The sequence below is a fragment of the Dipodomys merriami genome, unplaced genomic scaffold, assembly GCF_024711535.1.
Source record: "Dipodomys merriami isolate MVZ:Mamm:240054 unplaced genomic scaffold, mDipMer1.0.p SCAF_15, whole genome shotgun sequence".
NCBI lineage: Eukaryota > Metazoa > Chordata > Mammalia > Rodentia > Heteromyidae > Dipodomys > Dipodomys merriami.
The window spans coordinates 24,808,566-24,829,851 of NW_027202826.1; the positions used below are offsets into that span (position 1 = coordinate 24,808,566).

General features: G+C 39.3%; 1 protein-coding gene across 1 annotated transcript in view; it reads left to right on the top strand.

Moving 5' to 3' along the window:
- Enpep (glutamyl aminopeptidase) overlaps positions 1 to 21,286 on the top strand; it is a 90,691-nt gene that overhangs the window by 10,544 nt on the left and 58,861 nt on the right. The window contains exons 2-5 of the mRNA XM_070022462.1: positions 4,827 to 4,968; positions 8,230 to 8,361; positions 17,832 to 17,952; positions 21,089 to 21,243. Coding sequence (XP_069878563.1) covers positions 4,827 to 4,968; positions 8,230 to 8,361; positions 17,832 to 17,952; positions 21,089 to 21,243 — 550 coding nt within the window. The remainder of the gene's footprint in view (positions 1 to 4,826; positions 4,969 to 8,229; positions 8,362 to 17,831; positions 17,953 to 21,088; positions 21,244 to 21,286) is intronic.

The following is a 21,286-nucleotide window of genomic DNA, read 5'->3' on the forward strand; positions in this document are numbered from 1 at the left end:
TAATTTAGGAGGGGCAAATTTTGCCTACAATCAGCAGAACCTTTTTTTTTTTTTTTAAAAAAAAAAAGAAAGCATTAACAGAGTTCTTTTTTTTTTTCTGTCTTGGATTTTTAGTAGTATATACTTAAACGTGTATAGAAAGAGTGAAATGGAGTACTTAAAAACCGATACCATAGCCATTCCTGAAGAAATGTGATTCCACTCTCATCCCCCATGGGAAGGAAGGCTGTCTCCTCTCAAACCCCCACTCCATTCATCAAATGAGTGTAATCCTTCATTTGGGAATATACATTCCCCCTCCTTCTCTCACACATTCCCAAATCAGTTAGTTGATTTATAATATGAAATGTGGAGGTCTGACTACACTGAAAGATTCTTGCAGGGGAGTGAATTTTTCCTTTCCCTCTGCCCCCTGGGGAAAAAAAGCCAGAGGTTAAACTTCAGAAGCCAGAATTCAGAAGAAAAAGATAGCTGACTAAACTTGAGGTTGGCTGGATCTTATTATAAAACCTTAACACTCTGAGAGAATATACATATTTAGAGTCTGATGTGCAAGGTGTTAGAAATTTCAACTTACTGAAACAGTTAATGGAATGAATCAATAATTATCCTTTTACAGAAGAACTATCCTTTCTGTAGAGATTTCTTTCTTTTAAAATTATCTTTAGTTGTATAAAAGGTTTCAATTCAACATGTCAATTTATGAGTATAATGCATCTTGATCAATGCTACCTCTTCCAACCTTTCCCCACCCATCTCCTCAAATAAACTGGTTCTATTTTCATATATGCAAATTGACTATTATGATTGCATTCACTCACTTTTCCTCTACTCATCAAGAGAAATTCTTTTTTTTTTTTTTTTTAATAATTCAGGACTTAGAAACAATCTCTTTAATGTACACTTTTTAAATTTTTTAAATTTTTTTTTTATTTTTTTGGTCGGTCGTGGGGCTTGAACTCTGGGCCTGGGCACTGTCCCTCAGCTCTTCAGCTCAAGGCTAGCGCTCTACCACTTGAGCTACAGCGCCACTTCCTCAAGAGAAATTCTTGACTAAAGCTTTTCTTGAGTAACTGTTTAGGCTGAAATAATTTTTTTTTTTTTTTGTCGGTCGTGGGGCTTGAACTCTGGGCCTGGGCGCTGTCCCTCAGCTCTTCAGCTCAAGGCGAGCGCTCTACCACTTGAGCTACAGCGCCACTTCCGGTTTTCTGGTGGTTTATTGGAGATAGGAGTCTTACGGTCTCTCCTGCCCGGGCTGGCTTTGAACCGCGATCCTCAGATCTCAGCCTCCTGAGTAGCTAGGATTACAGGCGTGAGCCACCAGCGCCCGGCGCTGAAATAATTTTAAACATACAGAAGAGTTACAAGAATAGTATTTGAGACTTATAGAAATCGTTTACCCAGATGAAGCAATTGTTGACATTTTGCTTCTCCTTTTACTCTCTTCCTCCCTTTTCTTCCTCTCTCTTCCTCATCTGCCTTTTTCTCCCTTTCTGGCAGACAATGTAACATTGTTTCCTTTTACTTCATAATACCAGAATTTATTTCTTAAGAATACTTCTAACCTAATCAGTGTAAAGTTTTTTGTTGTTGTTGTTTGTTTTCGTCAGTTGTGGGGCCTGAACTCTGGGCCTGGGCACTGTCCCTCAGCTCTTCAGCTCAAGGCTAGTGCTCTACCACTCGAGCCACAGAGCCACTTGCAGCTTTTTTTGCTTTTGTGGTGCAGAGGAATCAAACCCAGGGCCTCATGCATACAAGGCAAACACTCTATCACTGAGCCACCTTCCCAGCCTGTAAAGTTTTTTTTTTTTTAAATCAGGTGGTTCAACTTTGATACAATCATGTAATCCTGGTCCATAACCAAATTTCATCAATTAACCCAATAAAATTCTGTCCATTTTTTCCAGCCTGCAATTATGTATTGCATTAATATCATGTTTGGTTCCTTGAAGTGGAGAATGGTATTTAGCAATCATCCAGGAACTAAGCATGACTGCCTACTTGTCATTGCCTCTATATCTTGTTCATCAGAGATAGGAAATCTGTGCATTTCTACATGTACATGCCCACATCTATACTAAAAAGTTCTTTAGTATAGAACCTACCTATGTTCATTCTTTTTAATTTTTTGATAAAGTGTATATATATGTATATACACATATATTGAGATCCTTAAGTCTAATGGGTACAAGTAAGTGAATTTTGACAAATGCACTCATCTTTGTTGCCCATCCCCAGAAGAGGACAGAACTCAGCTACCTAAGAATATCCCCTCTTTTAGTACATACTTTTGAACAACAGCCTCTTTACTGTTATTATTCTTATTAGTATTAGTATTAGTATTGTCAGTCACGGGGCTTGACCTCTGGACCTGACGCTGTCCCTCAGCTCTTCAGCTCAAGTTGAGTGCTCTACCACTTGAGCTACAGCACCACTTCTGGTTTTCTGGTGGTTAATTGGAGATAAAGAGTCTCATGGCCTTTCCTGCATGGGCTGGCTTTGAAACTCCATCCTCAGATCTCAGCCTCCTGACTAGCTAGGATTACAGGCATGAGCCACCAGTGCCCAGTCTTACTCTTTTTTTTTTTTAAAATTGTGAGAATACGGTACAGAGGAGTTATAATTACATGGGCAAGATAACGAGTAAATTTCCTATCAAGCATTGTTACCTCCTCTTCGTTTCCCCTTCCCATCCCTTCCCATACTCCCCCTATTTCCCCCCACCCTATCCCCCCCCCAAAAGTTGTAAAGTTCATTTTTCGACATAATGACTTGTATATCTTATTGTTGCCATGGGTCCACCTGTATCCCTAGTTAAACAATTTGTTTTTGCCCTTCCCCTCCACAAATTATACCAACATCAAATACAGTGAAAGCAGGGGTTATACTGTGGGGGAGGGACATGCAAAGCAAGATAGAAATCATCTTATAAATATGTTAGAAATAATTGCATGAAAGAAAAAAAAACATTTGAATACTTATCTTGGGGTTCATTCCCCTAACTTCAACTTATCTGACCTTTTCTGCTTGACTCAGACATCTACTAGTTATTTCAAATAAGGGAAACCATGGGACCTATGTTTCTTTGGGCCTGGCTTACTTCACTTAATATAATTTTTTCCAAGTCTTTCCATTTCCTAACAAATGGGGCCATGCCATTCTTTCTGATGGAGGCATAGAATTCCATTGTGTATATGTACCACATTTTCTTGATCCATTCAACTACTGAGGGGCATCTGGTTTGGTTCCGTATCTTAGCTATGGTAAATAATACTGCAATAAACATAGTTGTGCTGGTAACTTTAGTATTGTTTGTGATCATTTGGGTAAATGCCCAAAAGTGGGATTGCCTGGTCTTATTCTTTAAAATACAGGTTCAGGGTTTTTTGGCCAGGTTGTTTTTTTTTTTTTTAATTATTGTGTACAGAGGGGTTACAATTACATGGGCAAGATTGGCCAAGTTCTTAACAAGTAATTTTTTTTTTATTTTGAGAATGATTATTGGAAGAAATATTCAAATAGTATAAATTCTCTTAGATGGAGAGTGACTGTGTTGTGTTATATTTTTTGAGATAAATGAATGGACGCAGTAAATCTTTGAGCCAAAATTAAACACAGACTCTTCTCAGGGCCTGTGAGTCTCCCCATCTGTCCTCTGCAAAACTGGCTCAACTTGTGCTTGGACTCAAACCCTGGTTTGATGGGCTTCAGCCACACCCAACAGCAATCTGTTCCTCTACCACTGGGAGTTCTTGTACACCCAAGGGAATTTGTAATGTCCATTCTCTCTGCTAGAACCTGTTTTCCTTCATCTTCACTTGTCTGGCTGCTTGTCATTGTATAAACCAGCACCCCATCATTTATTCTAAAGACTTGCCTCTGACCACCTGAAGATGCTCATTATTTTCCCTCTGTCTCTTCAGACTGTTTATGTCCTATGTCGCTCTCATAATTTCCTTATAGTGTGGTTATTGTCTGTCATCTCCTTGTGTTCACCATCTTTCTTTTATCCTCAGCACCTAGAACAATGTTTGCGAATGTGCGCCTGTGTATATGAGAGAGAGAGAGAGAGAGAGAGAGAGAGAGAGAGAGAGAGAGAGAGAGAGAGAGAGAGAGAGAGAGAGGGAGGGAGGGAGGGAGGGAGGGAGGGAGGGAGGATGAGAGGAAGGGAGGGAGAGAGAACACATGTGTTTGAGCACACATATATTAGAGGGATGTCATGCTATAGTATTTGTAGGGGTAATGGATGATCTGATATTTTAGCTTAGTTTATTTAAATACTCCCTGAGAATCATGAAGGGAAAAATATTTTACTTACATAAACTATTAATGAACCTAAACCAGCATTTCTTTACTTTTCATTTCTATTATACTTTTTACTTTGCTAAGCTGTCTGTTGAGCAAACATAAAACACAACTCTTTTGTTGTTATAGGGTTACAGGTAAAAAGTATGTATTGCTAAGTGCTGCTGTCTCATGCCTGTGAGCCTAGCTACTCTACTCAGAAGGCTGAGATCTGAGGACCCAGGTTCAAAGCCAGCACTGGCAGAAAAATGTTGAGACTCATTATCTCAATTAACCAGCAAAATGTTGGACTGGAGGTATGTCTCAAGTGGGAGAGTACAAAAAGAAAAAGGCATATGTTTGTGGATTATTGAGCTCCAGGTAAGAGTCTGAGTGTTGCTGGACAGTTTTCTAGATGAAAATTCGCATTTAGAGAGATGAGAGATAAAATTACATAGTTCACTTTTTTTTTCTTTGTAGACATAGATTTAAGGGCTATGGAAAGAAGTAGTGTAGATCATGTTGATATGTTTGTTTTCCAGGAGTATAGCAGCTACTGATCACGAACCAACAGATGCCAGGAAATCTTTCCCTTGTTTTGATGAGCCCAACAAAAAGGCCACTTACACAATATCTATCGTCCACTCCAAGGATTATGAGGCCCTCTCAAATATGCCAGTAGAGGTGAGTATTATTAAGTTGTGTTTTGAATACAAATGGTTTATAATAGCTCCTGAACTGTCTGATTAGCTATGGACCAAAAGCCAATGAATTATAAAACAAAATGTTCATGAATTGTTGACTTAGAAGACTAAGAATATATTTCAGCATTTTCTCTCTCTCTTTTTCCTTGAGTCCAAGAAGTGAAGTCATCAACCTTAGATATCATAGTCTGGTAATAACATAACTTTCAGTTCTTAAGAGAGAAACCTAATAAGCATCAATCTTTTAGAGGCCAGCTTAACCAACCTAAATTCCCTAATTATGATAAATAAGTGACAGACAGGAGCCCTAGAAACAGTCTATTCTAGAACCTACTCGCTACTTTACTTTGCAGTTGAACAAAACCCCAGTTTGTAAACTAGATGATAGAGCTCTAAAAAATTATTAATGAGGCGGACACTGGTGGCCAATGCCTGTAATCTTAACTACTCAGGAGGCTGAAAGCTGAGAATCATGGTTCAAAACCAGCCAGGGCAAGAAATCCTTGAGACTCTGATTTCCAATTAACTACTAAAAAGCTGAAAGTGGCTCAAGTAGTAGAGCACTAGCCTTGAGTGAAAAGCTAGGGGAGAGTGCCCAGGCCTTGAATTCAAACTGCACTGAAGGTACAAAAAAAAATAATGATCATGATTTATTATAGAAATAAATTTCAAAGATCACCATTCCCAAAGATATACTAGTAAGCAGAAAGTTTTTGCTGTTTAATAACTAACAACTTACAATAATTTCTGCTTGCATAATTATTAAGACTCTTTCCTCTGTTTCTGCTCCTCATTTCCATAATGGATTATGTCATGATTTTAAATGGCTTGATTTAAATGGTTGGTATATTAAATGATCAGATACTTTCTTGGATGGATTTTTTTCTCTATCTAATTCCAAAACATCTTCCTAGCTGAAATTATCTAAATAATATCTAAACAGCATCAGTGAAATTCACCCCTTCCTTTTTCTTTTCTTTCTGTTTTCCCCCTGTTTTTATTTCCTTTTCTGCTTTTCTTTCTGTTTTTCTCTTAAAGCTTTTAAATCCATTTTATTAGGTTACTTGATGAAGTCTTTATGAACATGAAGTTAATTCATCCCAAGTAATAATATATTCCTTGAAAAATAAAAAAAGGAGAAAAACAAACAAACATGTACAGGGATTAAGAGGTAACCAGTCATCAGTCATGCACGCCTTAGTGTGAATCATCTTATCAGCTGTTTTTCTCTGGTGTCAGGCACCTGAGAAATTAAGTCTGTATTGCAGAAGAAAGAGGACTATCTCAAAGACAGTATCAGGATACCTCAGGAAATGAAGGGGAAATGAAGATGGGAGGAGTAATGGGGCAAAGTTGCCAACTTCTGCCTAAGATCTCCCACAGGACATTTCACTGTACATTTTTCTCACATTCACTTATTTGCCTAGATCCAGGCAAAAGGATGGGAAGAAGGAAATGTTTCTGGGTTATTAGTAGATCAAAACCAATAAATCTACACTTCCATTTTCTAACTTCCATCCCTTAATCACCCTCTCTCCTTCTTTGTGTTGGGCTGGTACTGGGGCTCAGACTCGGGGGCAGAGCACATTTTCTGCTAAAGGCTGGTGCTTTACCATTTGAACCACACCTTCATTTCCAACCTTTGGTGGGTTAATTGGAAGTCAGAGTATCATAGATTTTTCTGCTTGAGATAGCTTTGAACCAAGATTCTTGGATCTCAGCCTCCTAAGTAACTAAGATTATAGGAATGAGTCACCAGCTCTTTGCTCCTTTATCTTTTTTGGAAGCTTTTCCCTTAGGGAGTGGCTATCGTGGAAGATCTATCTATCTATCTATATCTATCTATCTATCTATCTATCTATCTATCTATCTATCTATCTATCTATCTATCTATCTATCTATCTATCTATCTATCTATCTATCTACCGACCGATATACATACACATATGTATATATACATATGTATATACATATATGAACATGTACACACACACATGTATATATATACTTGTATCGGGGTTTGAACTCAGAACCTCACACTTGTTGGGCATGCACTCTACCACTTGAGCCACAGCTTTTTCACTTCAGTTATATTCAGATAGGGTTTTAATGCCAGCAGGAGTTGGACAAGTGCTCATCGTTGGAATATTAAGACTAGTGCTTTACAGAGGCCTCTGGCCCACAGAACTGGCCCCAGATTGTGTACAGCAATGGGTTCTTGTCCATGGTGGGCAAGTAGCGATATCTTGGATCTTCAGGATAGACAGCTCTTTAAAGGTAAGAAAGAGAAGGTAACATTCATAATTCCCAATACAGCCATTGCCTTCTGTATGGAGTCAATCAGAAAGTACCTGCTCACTTCTTCCTCTCAACAGATATTGTTCTGCATGAAGAAATCCTAGTACCCTAAAATATTGTATGGATCCTGTGGCTAATGTAGAAAATACAAATTTTATTGCTCTCTGAATACCTTGATACAGTACATAATTCAATCTATTAAGTACTGAAAATAAAGTAGATTTCTTTGGTTGTTGTATAGAGCTTTTCATCTTTATAGTGGTTCAAAGTGAAATGCATTCAGGTACAAGCCATTCCCTTTAGTCTTTTTGACAAATTTAATCTTTGAATACCCTTATTTTGTGTGTGTCAGCACTGGGGCTTGAACTCAAGGCCTCATGTTTTCTTTTAGCTGTTTTATTCAAAGCTGGCACTCTACCACTTGAATTATAGTTCCACTTCTGGTTTTTTTTTTTTTTTTGCTGGTTAGTTGGAGGTAAGAGTCTCTCAGATACATTTGCTTCCCAGGTTGGCTTTGAACTATGTTCCTCAGATCGCAGCCTCCTGAGTAGCTAGGATGACAGGCATGAACCACCAGTATCCACTCCTGAGCTTTGATTAAGAACTCTGACAAGAGATCAGAGTATGAGGAAGCAATTTCTTTGTCCTGAATATGATTGATTTTGTGGGGAGGGAAGTGAGGGATACTAGGGCTTGAACTCTGGGCCTGGGCATTCTCCTTGAGCTCAAGGCTAGTGCTCTATCACTTGAGCTATGACTTTACTTGTGGCTTTTGGGTGATTAATTGGAGATAAGAGTCTCACAGACTTTCCTGCCTGAGCTGGTTTTAAACTTTGATCCTCAGGTCTCAACTTCTTGAGTAGCTAGGTTTACAGGTATGAGCCGCTGGTGTCTGGCATGATTGATTTTTTTTGATAGATAAAAGATTTTTCCTCTGCTATAGAAAAAAGAAGCATTGGACGACAAATGGACTCGGACAACTTTTGAGAAGTCAGTTCCCATGAGCACTTACCTGGTCTGCTTTGCTGTGCACCAATTTACCTCCATAGTGAAGATGTCAAACAGCGGAAAACCGGTACTTCCCATTCTAGTTTGAGTTCTTGCCACCTACTGCTTTCTTGCATAGTTGTTTGTAACCAAGAACTGAGAAGTTTGTGATCCAACATGGGACAGCAGTAAAGTGTCAAAAGCAATTTTAATACAAAATGACAATATAATATATAACATAAATATTATATCATATACATCATATTATATATGATATACTATATTATTTTGTATGTAACACAGTATGTGTATATGATATAATACATACAATGTGCATATATAATACATATAGTATATAGATATATGCTATGATACATTATATTATTTCATATGTGATATAGTAATGTAAATGTATGTGATACATATATGGTCTGATATACTATATAATATTATAGAGTGTATGATAAAATATAAAAACAGAGAGGGGAAAGAGCAGAGGTAGATGAATATCTTTTCAGTAACCAATAACTGAGAAGCTTATGGTATCATTTCATAATGATCCAAAATGGGACAGGAATAAAGTGTCACAAGCAATTTTAATATAATATAATATATGTAAATATCATGTATATATACAATGTATATATTATAAAATATTAGACACATATAATACATATTATACAATGTGTCAGTTAATATACATTGTATATACTATATACTGTCTATACTATATACATTGTATGATATATTATAACATATATTATACACAATGTAATGTATATGCTATGATATTATATCATAAAATATTACATCATATACAATATGTAGCATAATGTGATTTATAATCTACAATAGGATATAATGCATAAAATAGTAGATGAAATATATTTTGGATAGAAATATCAAGACAAAGTAAAATATTTTAAATGATTCTACAAATGGTGATAATCTTTCACCAATAAGAATGGGGAAACCAACCAATCAGCAGAGGGCATTCTCCTGGGAGCTCTTTTCCAGCAATGACAGTGATTTCCACTTGGATTTCCACTCGACTCTCTCACTGGGTCCTCCGACACTTACTTATGCGAGACTGCTCCAGTCACTGGGTGAAGCTTTACAGGGCCTGCCAGTTCATTATCTGTGCTCTAAGGACAGATTCTATGTAAAGGATTCACAGTGACATAATGGAAATTTTAGTTTGGCAATAGATCCCCAAACGTCCTGCAAGTGGTGAATATTTCTTAAATGCTCCTCCTTTGAATGCTGAGAGCATCGTGTTCTAGGCTAAATCAGTGAAGCTTTTCATCATTTGGAAGAGAAACAAAGATAATAGTGTCATCGTATATTACTTTCTGATCAGCTATTTATTAAGGATACTGGAAGCCAAACTTTATCTTGAACCATCCCAGATGCTCCAAATCAGGAGAATGCCAAGAAAGTAAGACATGGGACTGGAGCTAGAATTGCCCCTTCCCCTCTTCTCTACCCCTGCAACTGAGAATGCTCCCCTGCAAAACTTTATGGAGCCATTCAGAGTTCAACAGAACCTCCAGGGGGAGGGTAAAACATTCACTGTGAATATTCACGTTCCTTTGTCAGCATTTGGGAAATCCCTCTTCCTCTCTCCCCACCCACTCTCAATTAAAAGCTAACAATTAACACTCTACTACAATGCACTCTTACTCCAGTGGGAATTACAGGAAAATCAACCAATGTAAGTCTATTGTAACACATTTTGGTAGGATACCCACACCAGTCTTTTGTTCAATATCGGCATTTGAAACCAAGCCCTCACACGTGCAGTATCAGAGCTCTACCACTTGAGCCACAATCAGCAGCACTTTTGTTTATATTTTATTTTTGAGATAGGGTCTTGCTAAGTTTCCTAGGTTTGGCTTCCTAGCCAAGATCTTTCTGCTTTTAACTTCCAAGTAGTTGAAATTACAGGCATGCTTCACACATTTAGTTTATATCCTTAGAGTCTTAAGATCCTCAGGTGTTTGAGGAAACTAAGCAACATAAAAGAGAAATACCAAGACAGTGAAAACACAAAGAAATAAATTGCAATAGCTGGAGAAACAGAAGAGATTTTTTTTCAAAGCTGTAAGAATTAAACATGAATGCACACGTAACCTCTAAATAGTGTGCTTAGATATTCAAGAAGATATGATTATCATAAAATTGAAGAAATGAAAAAAAACCCCACAATATTAGTTAGAGGTTTCTGTTTTCTTTTGTTTTAGTGCCAGTCCTAGAGCTTGAACTCAGGGCCTGGGCATTGTCCTTGTGTTTTATCACCCAAGGTTAGAGTTCTACCACTTGACAAAGCTCTACTTCTGGATTTTCATTGGTTAATTGAAGATAAGAGTCTGCTGGACTTTCCTGCCTGGGCTGACTTTGAACCATGATCGTCAGATCTCAGCCTATTGAGTAGCTAGAATTACCGGTGTGAGACACTAGCACCCAGCAGTAGTTACAGGCTGAAAACATGATTTCCAAAGCATGAGCTGGGACCATGTTTCTGCCCAATTCCTTCCCAGTGCAGCTTAGAGCCCGGTGTGCTGATTCCCTCCTGTAATCCCAGCATTTAGGGGCTGAGATAGGGAAATCACCAGTTCAAGGCTCATAAGATTCTGTCTCAAAAGAAAAGAAAAAGTAGCGCGTTGGTAACCTCCTAGTGCTTTCTATTGTAGTGACGATGGTTGCATCCTATAAAGCCCTTAACCCTCTGTGAGCTTCCATTTTTATAATTTTCTATTATTTCTTTTTTTTTTTTTTTTGGGGGTCCAGTCGTGGGGCTTGAACTCTGGGCCTGGGCGCTGTCCCTCAGCTGTTCAAGCTCAAGGCTAGCACTCTACCACTTGAGCCACAGCACCACTTCCGGCTTTTTGCTTATGTGGTGCTGAGGAATCCAACCCCGGGCCTCAGGCATGCAAGGCAAGCGCTCTACCACTGAGCCACCTTCCCAGCCCCTATTATTTCTGAATATTGAGATCAGCAAGGGTTCATTAAAGCTCCAATTTGATTTTTATTACTGCAGTAAAACAAAACAAAAAGCAGTACTTTAAATGGAGCTAGATAGCTGCTGTCCACTCCATTTTTAGTGACGATATCATTATTCCAAAGGCCTTTTCTTTTCCTTCCTTCTTTCCTTCCTTCCTCCCTTCCCCCCCCCCCCCCCTTTCTTTTCTTTTTTTGGTATGCCAATCCTGAGGTTTGAGTTTAAGGCTTAAGCTCTGTCCCTAAACTTTTTTGTTCAAGGCTCACACTCTATAGTTGAGCCATAGCTTCACTTCCAGCATTTTGGTGGTTACTTAGAGATAGAGTCTCACAGACTCACAGACTGCCAAGGCTGGCTTTGAATCATAATCCTCAGATCTCAGCCTCCTGAGTAGCTAGGATTACAGGCATAAACCATCCGAGTCTGGCTCAAAGGCTTTTCTTATTCAAAGTGCTCTGACAGTGTTGTTCTGATACCTTGACCTGTTGTTATTTATAGTCAGATTGTATCATGTCATTCAAGAATCTGCATTGCTCTGATTTAGCACACTGAGAAATACTTCTTCACCTCTCTGCTAGGAGATTCTTTTACATCCATGAACTCATAACCAAGAGTTTGTTTGTTTGTTTGTTTATTTTGGGTCCAGTTGTGGAGCCTGAACTCTGGGCCTGGGCGTGTCCCTCAGTTCTTCAGCTCAAGGCTAGCACTCTACCACTTGAGCCACAGTGCCACTCCCAGCTTTTTCTGCTTATGTGGTGCTGAGGAATTGAACCCAGGGCCTCATGCATGCAAGGCAAGCACTCTACCACTGAGCCACCTTCCCAGCCCAGGTTAAGCATTTTAAAATAAGTGAAATCATGGAATTCCATAATAAATATCAAACAACCTCCTAAACCATACAAAGTGCAGAGAGATTACATGACTTTTTAGTTGCATGAACTCTTCAGTAATTAATGAAAAATGTGATTCTTGTAGGAATCATCTCACAGGAAACTCTGTTTATTCTCAACTCCACCTTTTAGCTCAGAATATTCCATTGGGATGTTTGGCAATTTATTTCCAAATTTAGGACCAGGAGGATTTAAATAGACTTCATGGTTTCTAAATTATAGGTTTAATACCCATACATCACAGAAAGCTTGGAAAAGAAACAGGAAATAGAAAAAAAAGAAAGCTTTCTATATTTCCACGTGTAAAATTATCGTAAGTCTCTGATGCTTTCTTAAGTGTATTTGGCCTACAGTAACTTTCTGAGATTGAATTAGCTATGCAACAATCTCCCAGGAGTGAAAGGCAAGACAAATTAAGAAGGGTTATGTTAGTGTTGAGTGGTGGTAAATTCTAATGAAGCCTTAAATTTCTTTCAGGTATTTGGCCTATGTCTAGTAAAGGAAGGTGTGTGTGTGTGTGTGTGTGTGTGTGTGTGTGTGTGTGTGTGTGTGTGTGTGTATATGAGGAGAAACAGAGCAATTGCCTTGTTAGAAATTATATTATTTTTATTCTAAACTACCTTAGCTTTCCTAGCATAGGAATTTATGTTAGATTGCTGGTTGAAAGTATTATCCTTTAAGTACAATACTCATGTGAATCATATTAATTCTTTCCTCTTCCTCCTCCTCCTCTTCCTCCTGCTCCTCCTCTTCCTCCTCCTCCTCCTCTTCCTCCTCCTCCTCCTCCTCCTTCTCCTTCTCTTCCTTCTCTGTTTTGGTCTTAAACTCAGGATTTCACACTCTTGCTTAACTTGCTTTTTTATAGTTGGTACTCTCTCTACCATTTGAGCCATGCCTCCAGTTCAGGCTTTTGCTGGTCTATTGGAGATAAGTCATTCTGTTTTTTTTCTGCCCTGGCTGGCTTTGAACCTTGATTCTTAGATCTCAGCTTCCCAAGTGGCTAGGGTTACAGGCGCCAGCCACTGGTATCTAGAGACCATATTGATTCTAATAACTCACTAAAGAGATTCTGTTGTGCTTTTTTCCTTTAAAAAAATTCAGGATAATTCCTGAATAAACTGTACCTATGATTTCTGTAAATGTATCTTTCCTACTGGCCCATGTCTTCTTCCATTTTGGCTCCACTGGGAAAGAGCAAAGAGGATACATTTCCAAAAGTCAGAAAACTCTGATTGAAAGTTAAAAAGGAAAAAACCCTCTGATGATCACTTCTCTTTTCTACCAAGGAGTCCACTCCTCTAATTGTCTGCCTGCTGCTGGTTTTGGTTTATTTAGAACACACCCATGCATACTTACAGAAACGGATAAAGTTTAGTGACTGATTTCCACATATACCATGGCATGGAGTAATATCGAGTAAACTAATATAAATTGTTGGAACTAAAAAATAACATAGACTTACAGATTTTCCTGTAGCTCCTAAATGCTAAGCACACAGAAGGATGCTGCACCCCCAAAGGAGTGAAGTATTCTAAGCTGTTTGTTCCTCAGCTGAGCTGGGCAGCAGTGGCAGCCACCACTGCCCAGGGCCACTCTCTGGGCCTCACTTTGGCGCCTGGGGTGGAGGGGCAAGGCCTGTGTCTAGAGCAGTTCAGATAAGAGCCTGTAAAACCTGGAGAGGTGAACATTGCTCTTCCTGCTGCGTAACAAGCAGGAGGGACTGTCACACAATGGGATGTGTTATTATTGAAGGATAAATCATAAAGAAAATGATGCTGAGGTGAGGAACAGACGACATTTCTAAGCAGATCTGAATGTGTGTTCGTCTTTATGGATAGAAGATGGTCAACAGAGAGGAGCAATGAGGGCAGGAAGCACTCACTCCTGGGGGAAGCCAGAGATGGCCAGCCATCTCTGTGAGGGCTGACTTCTTTGTGTTCATAGGGTCTTTCCAAGTTCAAGGCTGTGGCTAATGTCCCAGCCACACCCTTTCAGCGTCTTATCCCGTCAGCCTTCCTTCCCCAACTCTCACCGGGGTCATCTGATCTTTTCAAACAGGGTATCTGAACGCCTCTTGATTCTGTGTCCAGTATATGATTACAGCCTAGACTCCATGCTTTGCTTTGCCTTGGCTTTCTGTACTAATTTCTGACAGACTTTGAGAACGAGGCTCTTGCAAATCAAAAGGTTTTGACTTAGTCACCATGTGCTGTCACTTGTATAGTGCTCATAAAAAAAAAAAATCACCAGGTTGATAATGAATGAATACCCTGCTATCTACAGTGATATTGAGAGTATTTACAGGACACAGAATTATTTTGTGTCAAGCACTGTGTGAGCATTATCTTATTGAATTCTAGTGGTTTCTCTGTGACGCAAATACTCTTGTTTTCCCTGTTGTGCAGCTTAGGGAAAACAAGATTTCAGCCTTATAAGCAGAGGCAGAGCAAATGTCCTCAATTCTCATGTCATTTGTTCCTTTAACTTCCATTTTTCTTATATAAAACATTGAAATTTTAATCTCTTTATTGATTCATTTACTTATTTTATTTTTTACTGGTCCTGGAGCTTGAACTCAGGGCCTAGGTGTCTACCACTTGAGCCACAGTGACACTACCATGAAGTTTTATTTTAAAATCACCTTAAGTTCTAAAATTGTAAATAATGATCTACAAACTTATCCAAACTCCTTGTGGCTAGCTGAATATTGGAAACCAGAAATTTCTGGGTTTGTGAAAGGTGGTGTTTTCAAACACCAAGCCCTGAGTTCAAGCCTGGTATACACACACACACACACACACACACACACACACACACACACACACACACCCTCACACACACACACACACACACACCCCTCAACATGTTCACACAGGATAGCAACGTTGTCAAATGAGGTGTCAGAACCTTTGATCTGTGAAGTAATTGGTGTGAAGAACTGGCTCCATCTTCTCTCTGTCATTAAACTCTCTGATACGAATATTTCCTGTTGGTCCACTGCATTGTGGTCCATATATGTTTGATGCTTGGGGAGGAAAAGAGGGCTAGGCAAGGGGAAAGATGGTTACCAGGGAGGCTTCAGCTACAGGCAATCCATGTAGAGAAGAAGACTGCATGTGTTCTTTCTGCTGAGATTTCCCCATTTCTCAGGCTGGTACATGAACGCTCTTCAAGCAATATGCTTTTGAAACTAGAGCAACCATGTTTTCTCCCCCTCCTCCATTTTTCTATAGCTAACAGAAGCAGAAGGATGGTATCTTTAGATGAGATTGGTATCGGTTTACGTTTCATCAAAGTAAAAGCCTCACACTTCCCTTTTCTTCTGCTTCTGAGAAATCCCGCCCCTGGGCAGTGTGCTTTGTTTTTGCAGCCTTGTCAGTTCTGCAGATGACTTTTGACCTCTGATCATATTTTATGACCACTATTTTGATTGACTGAGCCAAGCATTCACAGAATATATAGATACAGCTTATTAATATTGTTATGTTAACTCGCCAAAGAATATCTATTCATATGTGTCCTAACTTCCATATTTTGTTAATATATTTTTACATAGAAGACATCACCAAGAGGCCTGCCATTCAAAGCATACAAATAGTGGATGTTATAGAACATTGATAATGTATTTGGGTATTTAAAAGAGTGCACGTACACACACACACACACACACACACACACACACACACACACACACACACACACACACACACACACACACACACACACACACACACACACCTTCACTTTTCATCTACCAGAATTCTTTTGTGTGTGTGCATGTCAGTCCTGAGAATGAACTCAGGGCCTGGGGTCTGTTCCTTAGCTCTTTTGCTCAAGATCAGCATTGCACCAATTAAGTCACAACTCCAATTCAGGATTTTTTATGGTTACACGGAGATAAAATATTACAAACTTTCATATCCGGGCTGGCTTCAAACTGATTCTCACATCTCAGCCCTGCGTAGCCAAAATTACAGACGTGAGCCATGAGTGTCTATTGGAATTCTGTTCTCTGACTTCATCTTCAGTGTGTGCTGTCTTCACCCTGCTCTTCTTTCTCTGGATTTTGACAGAGGTGGGTAGTCTGCCTTCATCATGAACTAAGTCTCAGGCCACACCCTCAGTCCAACTCACACATTGGTTTTGATTGCATATGATCAATAACCCTTGCTCAGTTCCTTGGCCAACTGGACTGTTAGTATGTTTCACTTGCTACTTGGAGAAATGGACCTTGCTCTTCATCAAGCGAACAGGAGGACAGGGTGGAAATGATTCTTATATCACTTGTGACCCCTCCTCCCCACAATAAAAGAGAAAACTTCAAGGAATGTTGATGTGACCATGAGTGAGTGGTGTTGTTTGGGGAGGTTAAGCTGAAAGTGTCTTTATTTATGCAAATAAGACAAGATGGTCACATACCAGAGAAAGTGAGGGTAGTCAGCAAGGAATGGCTGTTTAAGGGATGCACTTTCAGAACTTGGTCTTTATCTTTGGGATTTTTTTTTCCCCCCACTGCTCTTCGCTTATAAGAAAAGAGGATCTAAGCTGGGTGCCCAAATGAACAGATGAGTTAGCAACGCATTGGGAATAATACAGGAAATGTGTAGGCGTTTATTTTTAAGTCTTGATTCATCTGTTCCTAGGTCAATGGCCTTGAAGTTACTTACTGTAAGGGCGTGCCTTCTGTTCCTTAAGATTTTGGGTCAGATCTTGAGGCTAGCAGGCCTATTTCATTTGATTTTTCTCAGCAACTTTCAGCAGACTCTAGTTGTCTAAAGTGCTTTCTCCTCTTTCACACACCAAGACATGCTAAACACCATTGGGATTTTTGTGATGCTGACTCCCAGTGTTCAGGGATCATGGGTACTTACACAATGTTATGTTTGAGAAGATTCTTGGTTTTCTATTAAGTCATACACACTTGGAATTGGGGAATTGTTGGTACTTGGTTTGACTCACAAATGATGTGAGAGGGGTTAAGAAATACAGACTCTAGCAGCTTAGAGGATTGCTGTAGCTTACTGAGCTGACTCCCTTTCAGGAAAATGAAGTAGAAGACTTGAACCAGCAGAAAAGTGGCTTAGAATAGGCACAAGGCAAAAACATGTATTCAAAGTCTCTGTAGATGAGAAAATCATAGGAATTCATTTCCTTTAAGACACACTATAGAAATACACAACACACACACACACACACACACACACACACACACACACACACACACACACACACACACACACACACACACACACACACACACACACACACCCCAGAAAGACAGAGAGATGTGGGTGGGTGGCAGAAGGCATGAACAGAGGCATAGATTCATAGATACTCTGAAGGCAATATATGTTCTAAATAGAAATAATTAGAAATACACTTTAGTATCTGGAATGGCCATGCCAACCAGTATGTCTTACATTCGTTCTAGGCATAAAGTGGCTTACCATTCAATTTTATTGATCTTCTACACGAGTTGCAGATGGAAAATGATCTATCCGAGACCATGAAGCTAGTAAAGCACAAAACAGAGATGCAAATTAGACTCCTCTGTCTCAGAAGCCTCTCTTCTTTTTTAAAACTCTGTCCTGTATTACAGTTTTTTTGATGTGTGATTTATCAAATGAAAAATGACTTTCACCATTTTTTTGTGTTTTCTTTTAACAGCTCACCATTTATGTCCAGCCCCAGCAAAAGCACACAGCTGAGTATGCAGCAAACATAACTAAAAGTGTGTTCGATTATTTTGAAGAATACTTTGCTATGAATTATTCTCTTCCCAAACTAGGTGAGAATGGCTTTGTAATTTTTTTTTCCTGATTTTCAGCAGTGCCTTTGTTTTTCCCCTAAGTTCACACCTTGCCTCTTTGTCATCATTCCTGAACAGCCATCTGGATATGCCTAGCTGTGACTCGTGTCAACTGGATCCTGAAAGATACGATTCCATGGGGATTCCTCCAAACTTAATGTGCAGCCTCTTTTCTTATCTGATAGATGCATATATTCTTTCCTTTCCAAATAACGGTGAAAGTACGTGAGTGTGTGTGGAAAACCGGAGAGCTGATTGACAATAGAGATGGAACAGCAATCCGTATCAGCTGATTGTAATACTCAATGCCCATTCCAATCACTCCCATGTCTTTCCATCATGAGCAGTGGGCTTCAATGATTTAATAGTCCATCATTTGCTTGCAATTTCACCACTACTGTGCGAGGCAAATGCTAGATTCTCCAGTCCTTAAAACAAACCACTAGGGCTCCTTCCAGAACTTTCTTTTTTTTTTTCTTCCTGATATACAGAGAGGCATGTTTTCATTTCAAAATGTAAGTAGAAGTATAATTAAAATGGTGTGGCTATGTTGTTTCTATCAATAGTCGAAATAACTTATTCATAAACATGCATGATTGGCATTAGCAGGATGCTAAGTGTAAGTAAGATCCATAAAGATGTTTTTAGGGATGAAATGCAGAACAAACCAACCTGTCACTGGCCTCCATGTTTCTATGGCTGGCCAATGATCAATGCAAAGCAACTGGCAATGCCAAGCTGGCTATAGGCTCATGCCTATAATTCTAGCTAACCAGGAAGCTGAGATATGAGGATCAAGGCTCAGAGCTAGGGCAGGCAGATAAATCTGCGAGACCCTCATCTCCAATAAACCAGCAAAAAGTTAGAATTGGAGGCATGCTTCAAGTGGTAGAAGCAACAGCCTTGGAGCCAAAAGGTTGAGTGAAAGCTTGAGGCTTTGAGTTCAAATCTCAGAAATGGCACAAAAATAAAATAATAATATAATTTTAAAAAGAAAAAAAACCTTCTCCTACATGTTAGAAGAAAATTCTGCTTCTTTTCCTTTTCTGTGCTGCATTTAAATTATATGCAATAATAAAACATTACATTTTTATCGTTATTATAAAAGTGATGTACATAGGGCTACAGTTACATAAGTCGTGGGGCCTGAACTCTGGGCCTGGGCTTGTCCCTCAGCTCTTCAGCTTCAAGGCTAGCGCTCTACCACTTGAGCCACAGCACTCTTTTCTTTTTGCTTATGTGGTGCTGAGGAATCGAACCCAGGGCCTCAGGCATGCAAGGCAAGCGCTCTACCACTGAGCCACCTTCCCAGCCCCATGAATACATTTCTTTTTGGATAGTGTCACCTTTTCTCTCGTTTTCTCTCAATTTTCCCCTCCCGAATCCTCTCACCCCCAAGTTGTATAGTTCATTTTCAATATAGTGTGCTACTGCTGCACTTGTTCACCCTTGGTCCCTCCATTTTTGTGTCCTCTTAACCCCTCCCCAAAATGGATAAAACAACAAATAGAACAAAAAGAAAAGAAAGAAAAAGAAAACATGTTGTTTCCATTTCCTGTAGTTCATTTAGATAAATATGATTTAACATGATCAGAGACACAGAGACATTGCGCCTTTGTGTTCCTCTCCCTCATTATCCTCCTTTGCTCTCACTGTATGTGAATGCTGAGAGTCCTGTATAATCCATCATGTATTTTAGATCTAGCTTCCACATATGGGAGAAAACATGCCCTGTTGTCCCTCTGAACTTGGCTTACTTCACTTAACATGATTTGTTCTAGGTCTATTCCTTTCCCTGCAAATGACATCATATTCTTTCTAATGGCTGTGTAAAATTCCATTGTGTATAGATAATATATATATATATATATATTTTTTGATTCATTCGTCTATTGTAGGGCATCTGGGCTGTTTCCATAATTTGGCTATTGTGAATAGTGCAGTAATGAACACAGATGTACAAGTGTCTTTATGGTATTCCAGCTTGTGGTATTCTGGGGAGATCTAGGAGTGGTAAGGGTCATAGGGAAGGTCTGTGTTTAGTATAAAACATCGCATCTTGATTGTTGGTCATTAAGGAGAAGCTATGTTTTCCACTTACCACCTCAGCATTTCCTTTTTTTTTTTGGGGGGGGGGTCCAGTAGTGGGGCCTGAACTCTGGGCCTGGGCACTGTCCCTCAGCTCTTCAGCTCAAGGCTAACACTTGAGCCACAGCACCACTTCCGGCTTTTTTCCTTTTTGCTTATATGGTGCTGAGAAATCGAACCCAGGGCCTCATGCTTGCAAGGCAAGCACTCTACCACTGAGCCACCTTCCCAGCCCATACCTCAGCATTTTCTATTTGGGATTTAACCCAGTCCTGCTCAATACTGCCTCCTTCTGTCAGATATTATGTCTGAAGACCTTAGCTACCAGAGAAAATGAAGACTAAAAACCCTTATGGAACTCAGCCGTTTAGACCTGGAAGGAAATTTAGAGAAAATATAGTGAACTCTATGTTCCTCTCCAATTTATCCAAGACATATGAGTGGATGACAAATGATCAGATTTATAGAGAATTAGGCTGACCTCAAATTGTACAGGGGACAAACAGAGTTTCTATATTTTGTGTCCTCAGTCCATGACCCAGTTCTGTGTGCTCTGAAGCTCTGGATTTTTTAGTCCTCCTTTCTCAGTCCTCTTTCTCCTTGCAGATCATCCTCCAAACAGATGCTTTCCATAACCTAAGTGAAAGTCGTGGGAGGGAGAAAGGGATGAGAACTAATAAACATAATCTAAAATAAAACTAATAAAAGTCAAGTACTGTACAGAGAGGACTCAAAGACATAAAATCATAGAGGCCTTGAAGAAAAGCATTCATGAGTCTCATTCTTTAAAAAAATAACTTTTTTAAGAAAAGGTCACACTGATGTCTGAAGCCAACAGGAAAACCTCCATGGAAATCTTGAGTACATTAGGACCCAAATGTTCACACACATGATGACTGCTTTTCACTCTAAGAAATTATTTTTAGCTTACAAAAAAAAATTCATTGAAAGGACTTAATTTGGTAAGACATGGTATGACCAAATGGAAAGAATGCATTTCTCATTGGACTCTTTTCTTTTTCCATAGACAAAATCGCTATTCCAGATTTTGGTACTGGCGCCATGGAGAACTGGGGACTTGTCACTTACAGAGAAACGAACCTACTATATGACCCTCAGGAATCAGCCTCGTCCAACCAGCAGAGAGTGGCCAGCGTGATTGCCCATGAACTTGTACATCAGGTATAGGACTGTGCATCAAGTCAGCCTATTTTGTTTTTTATGT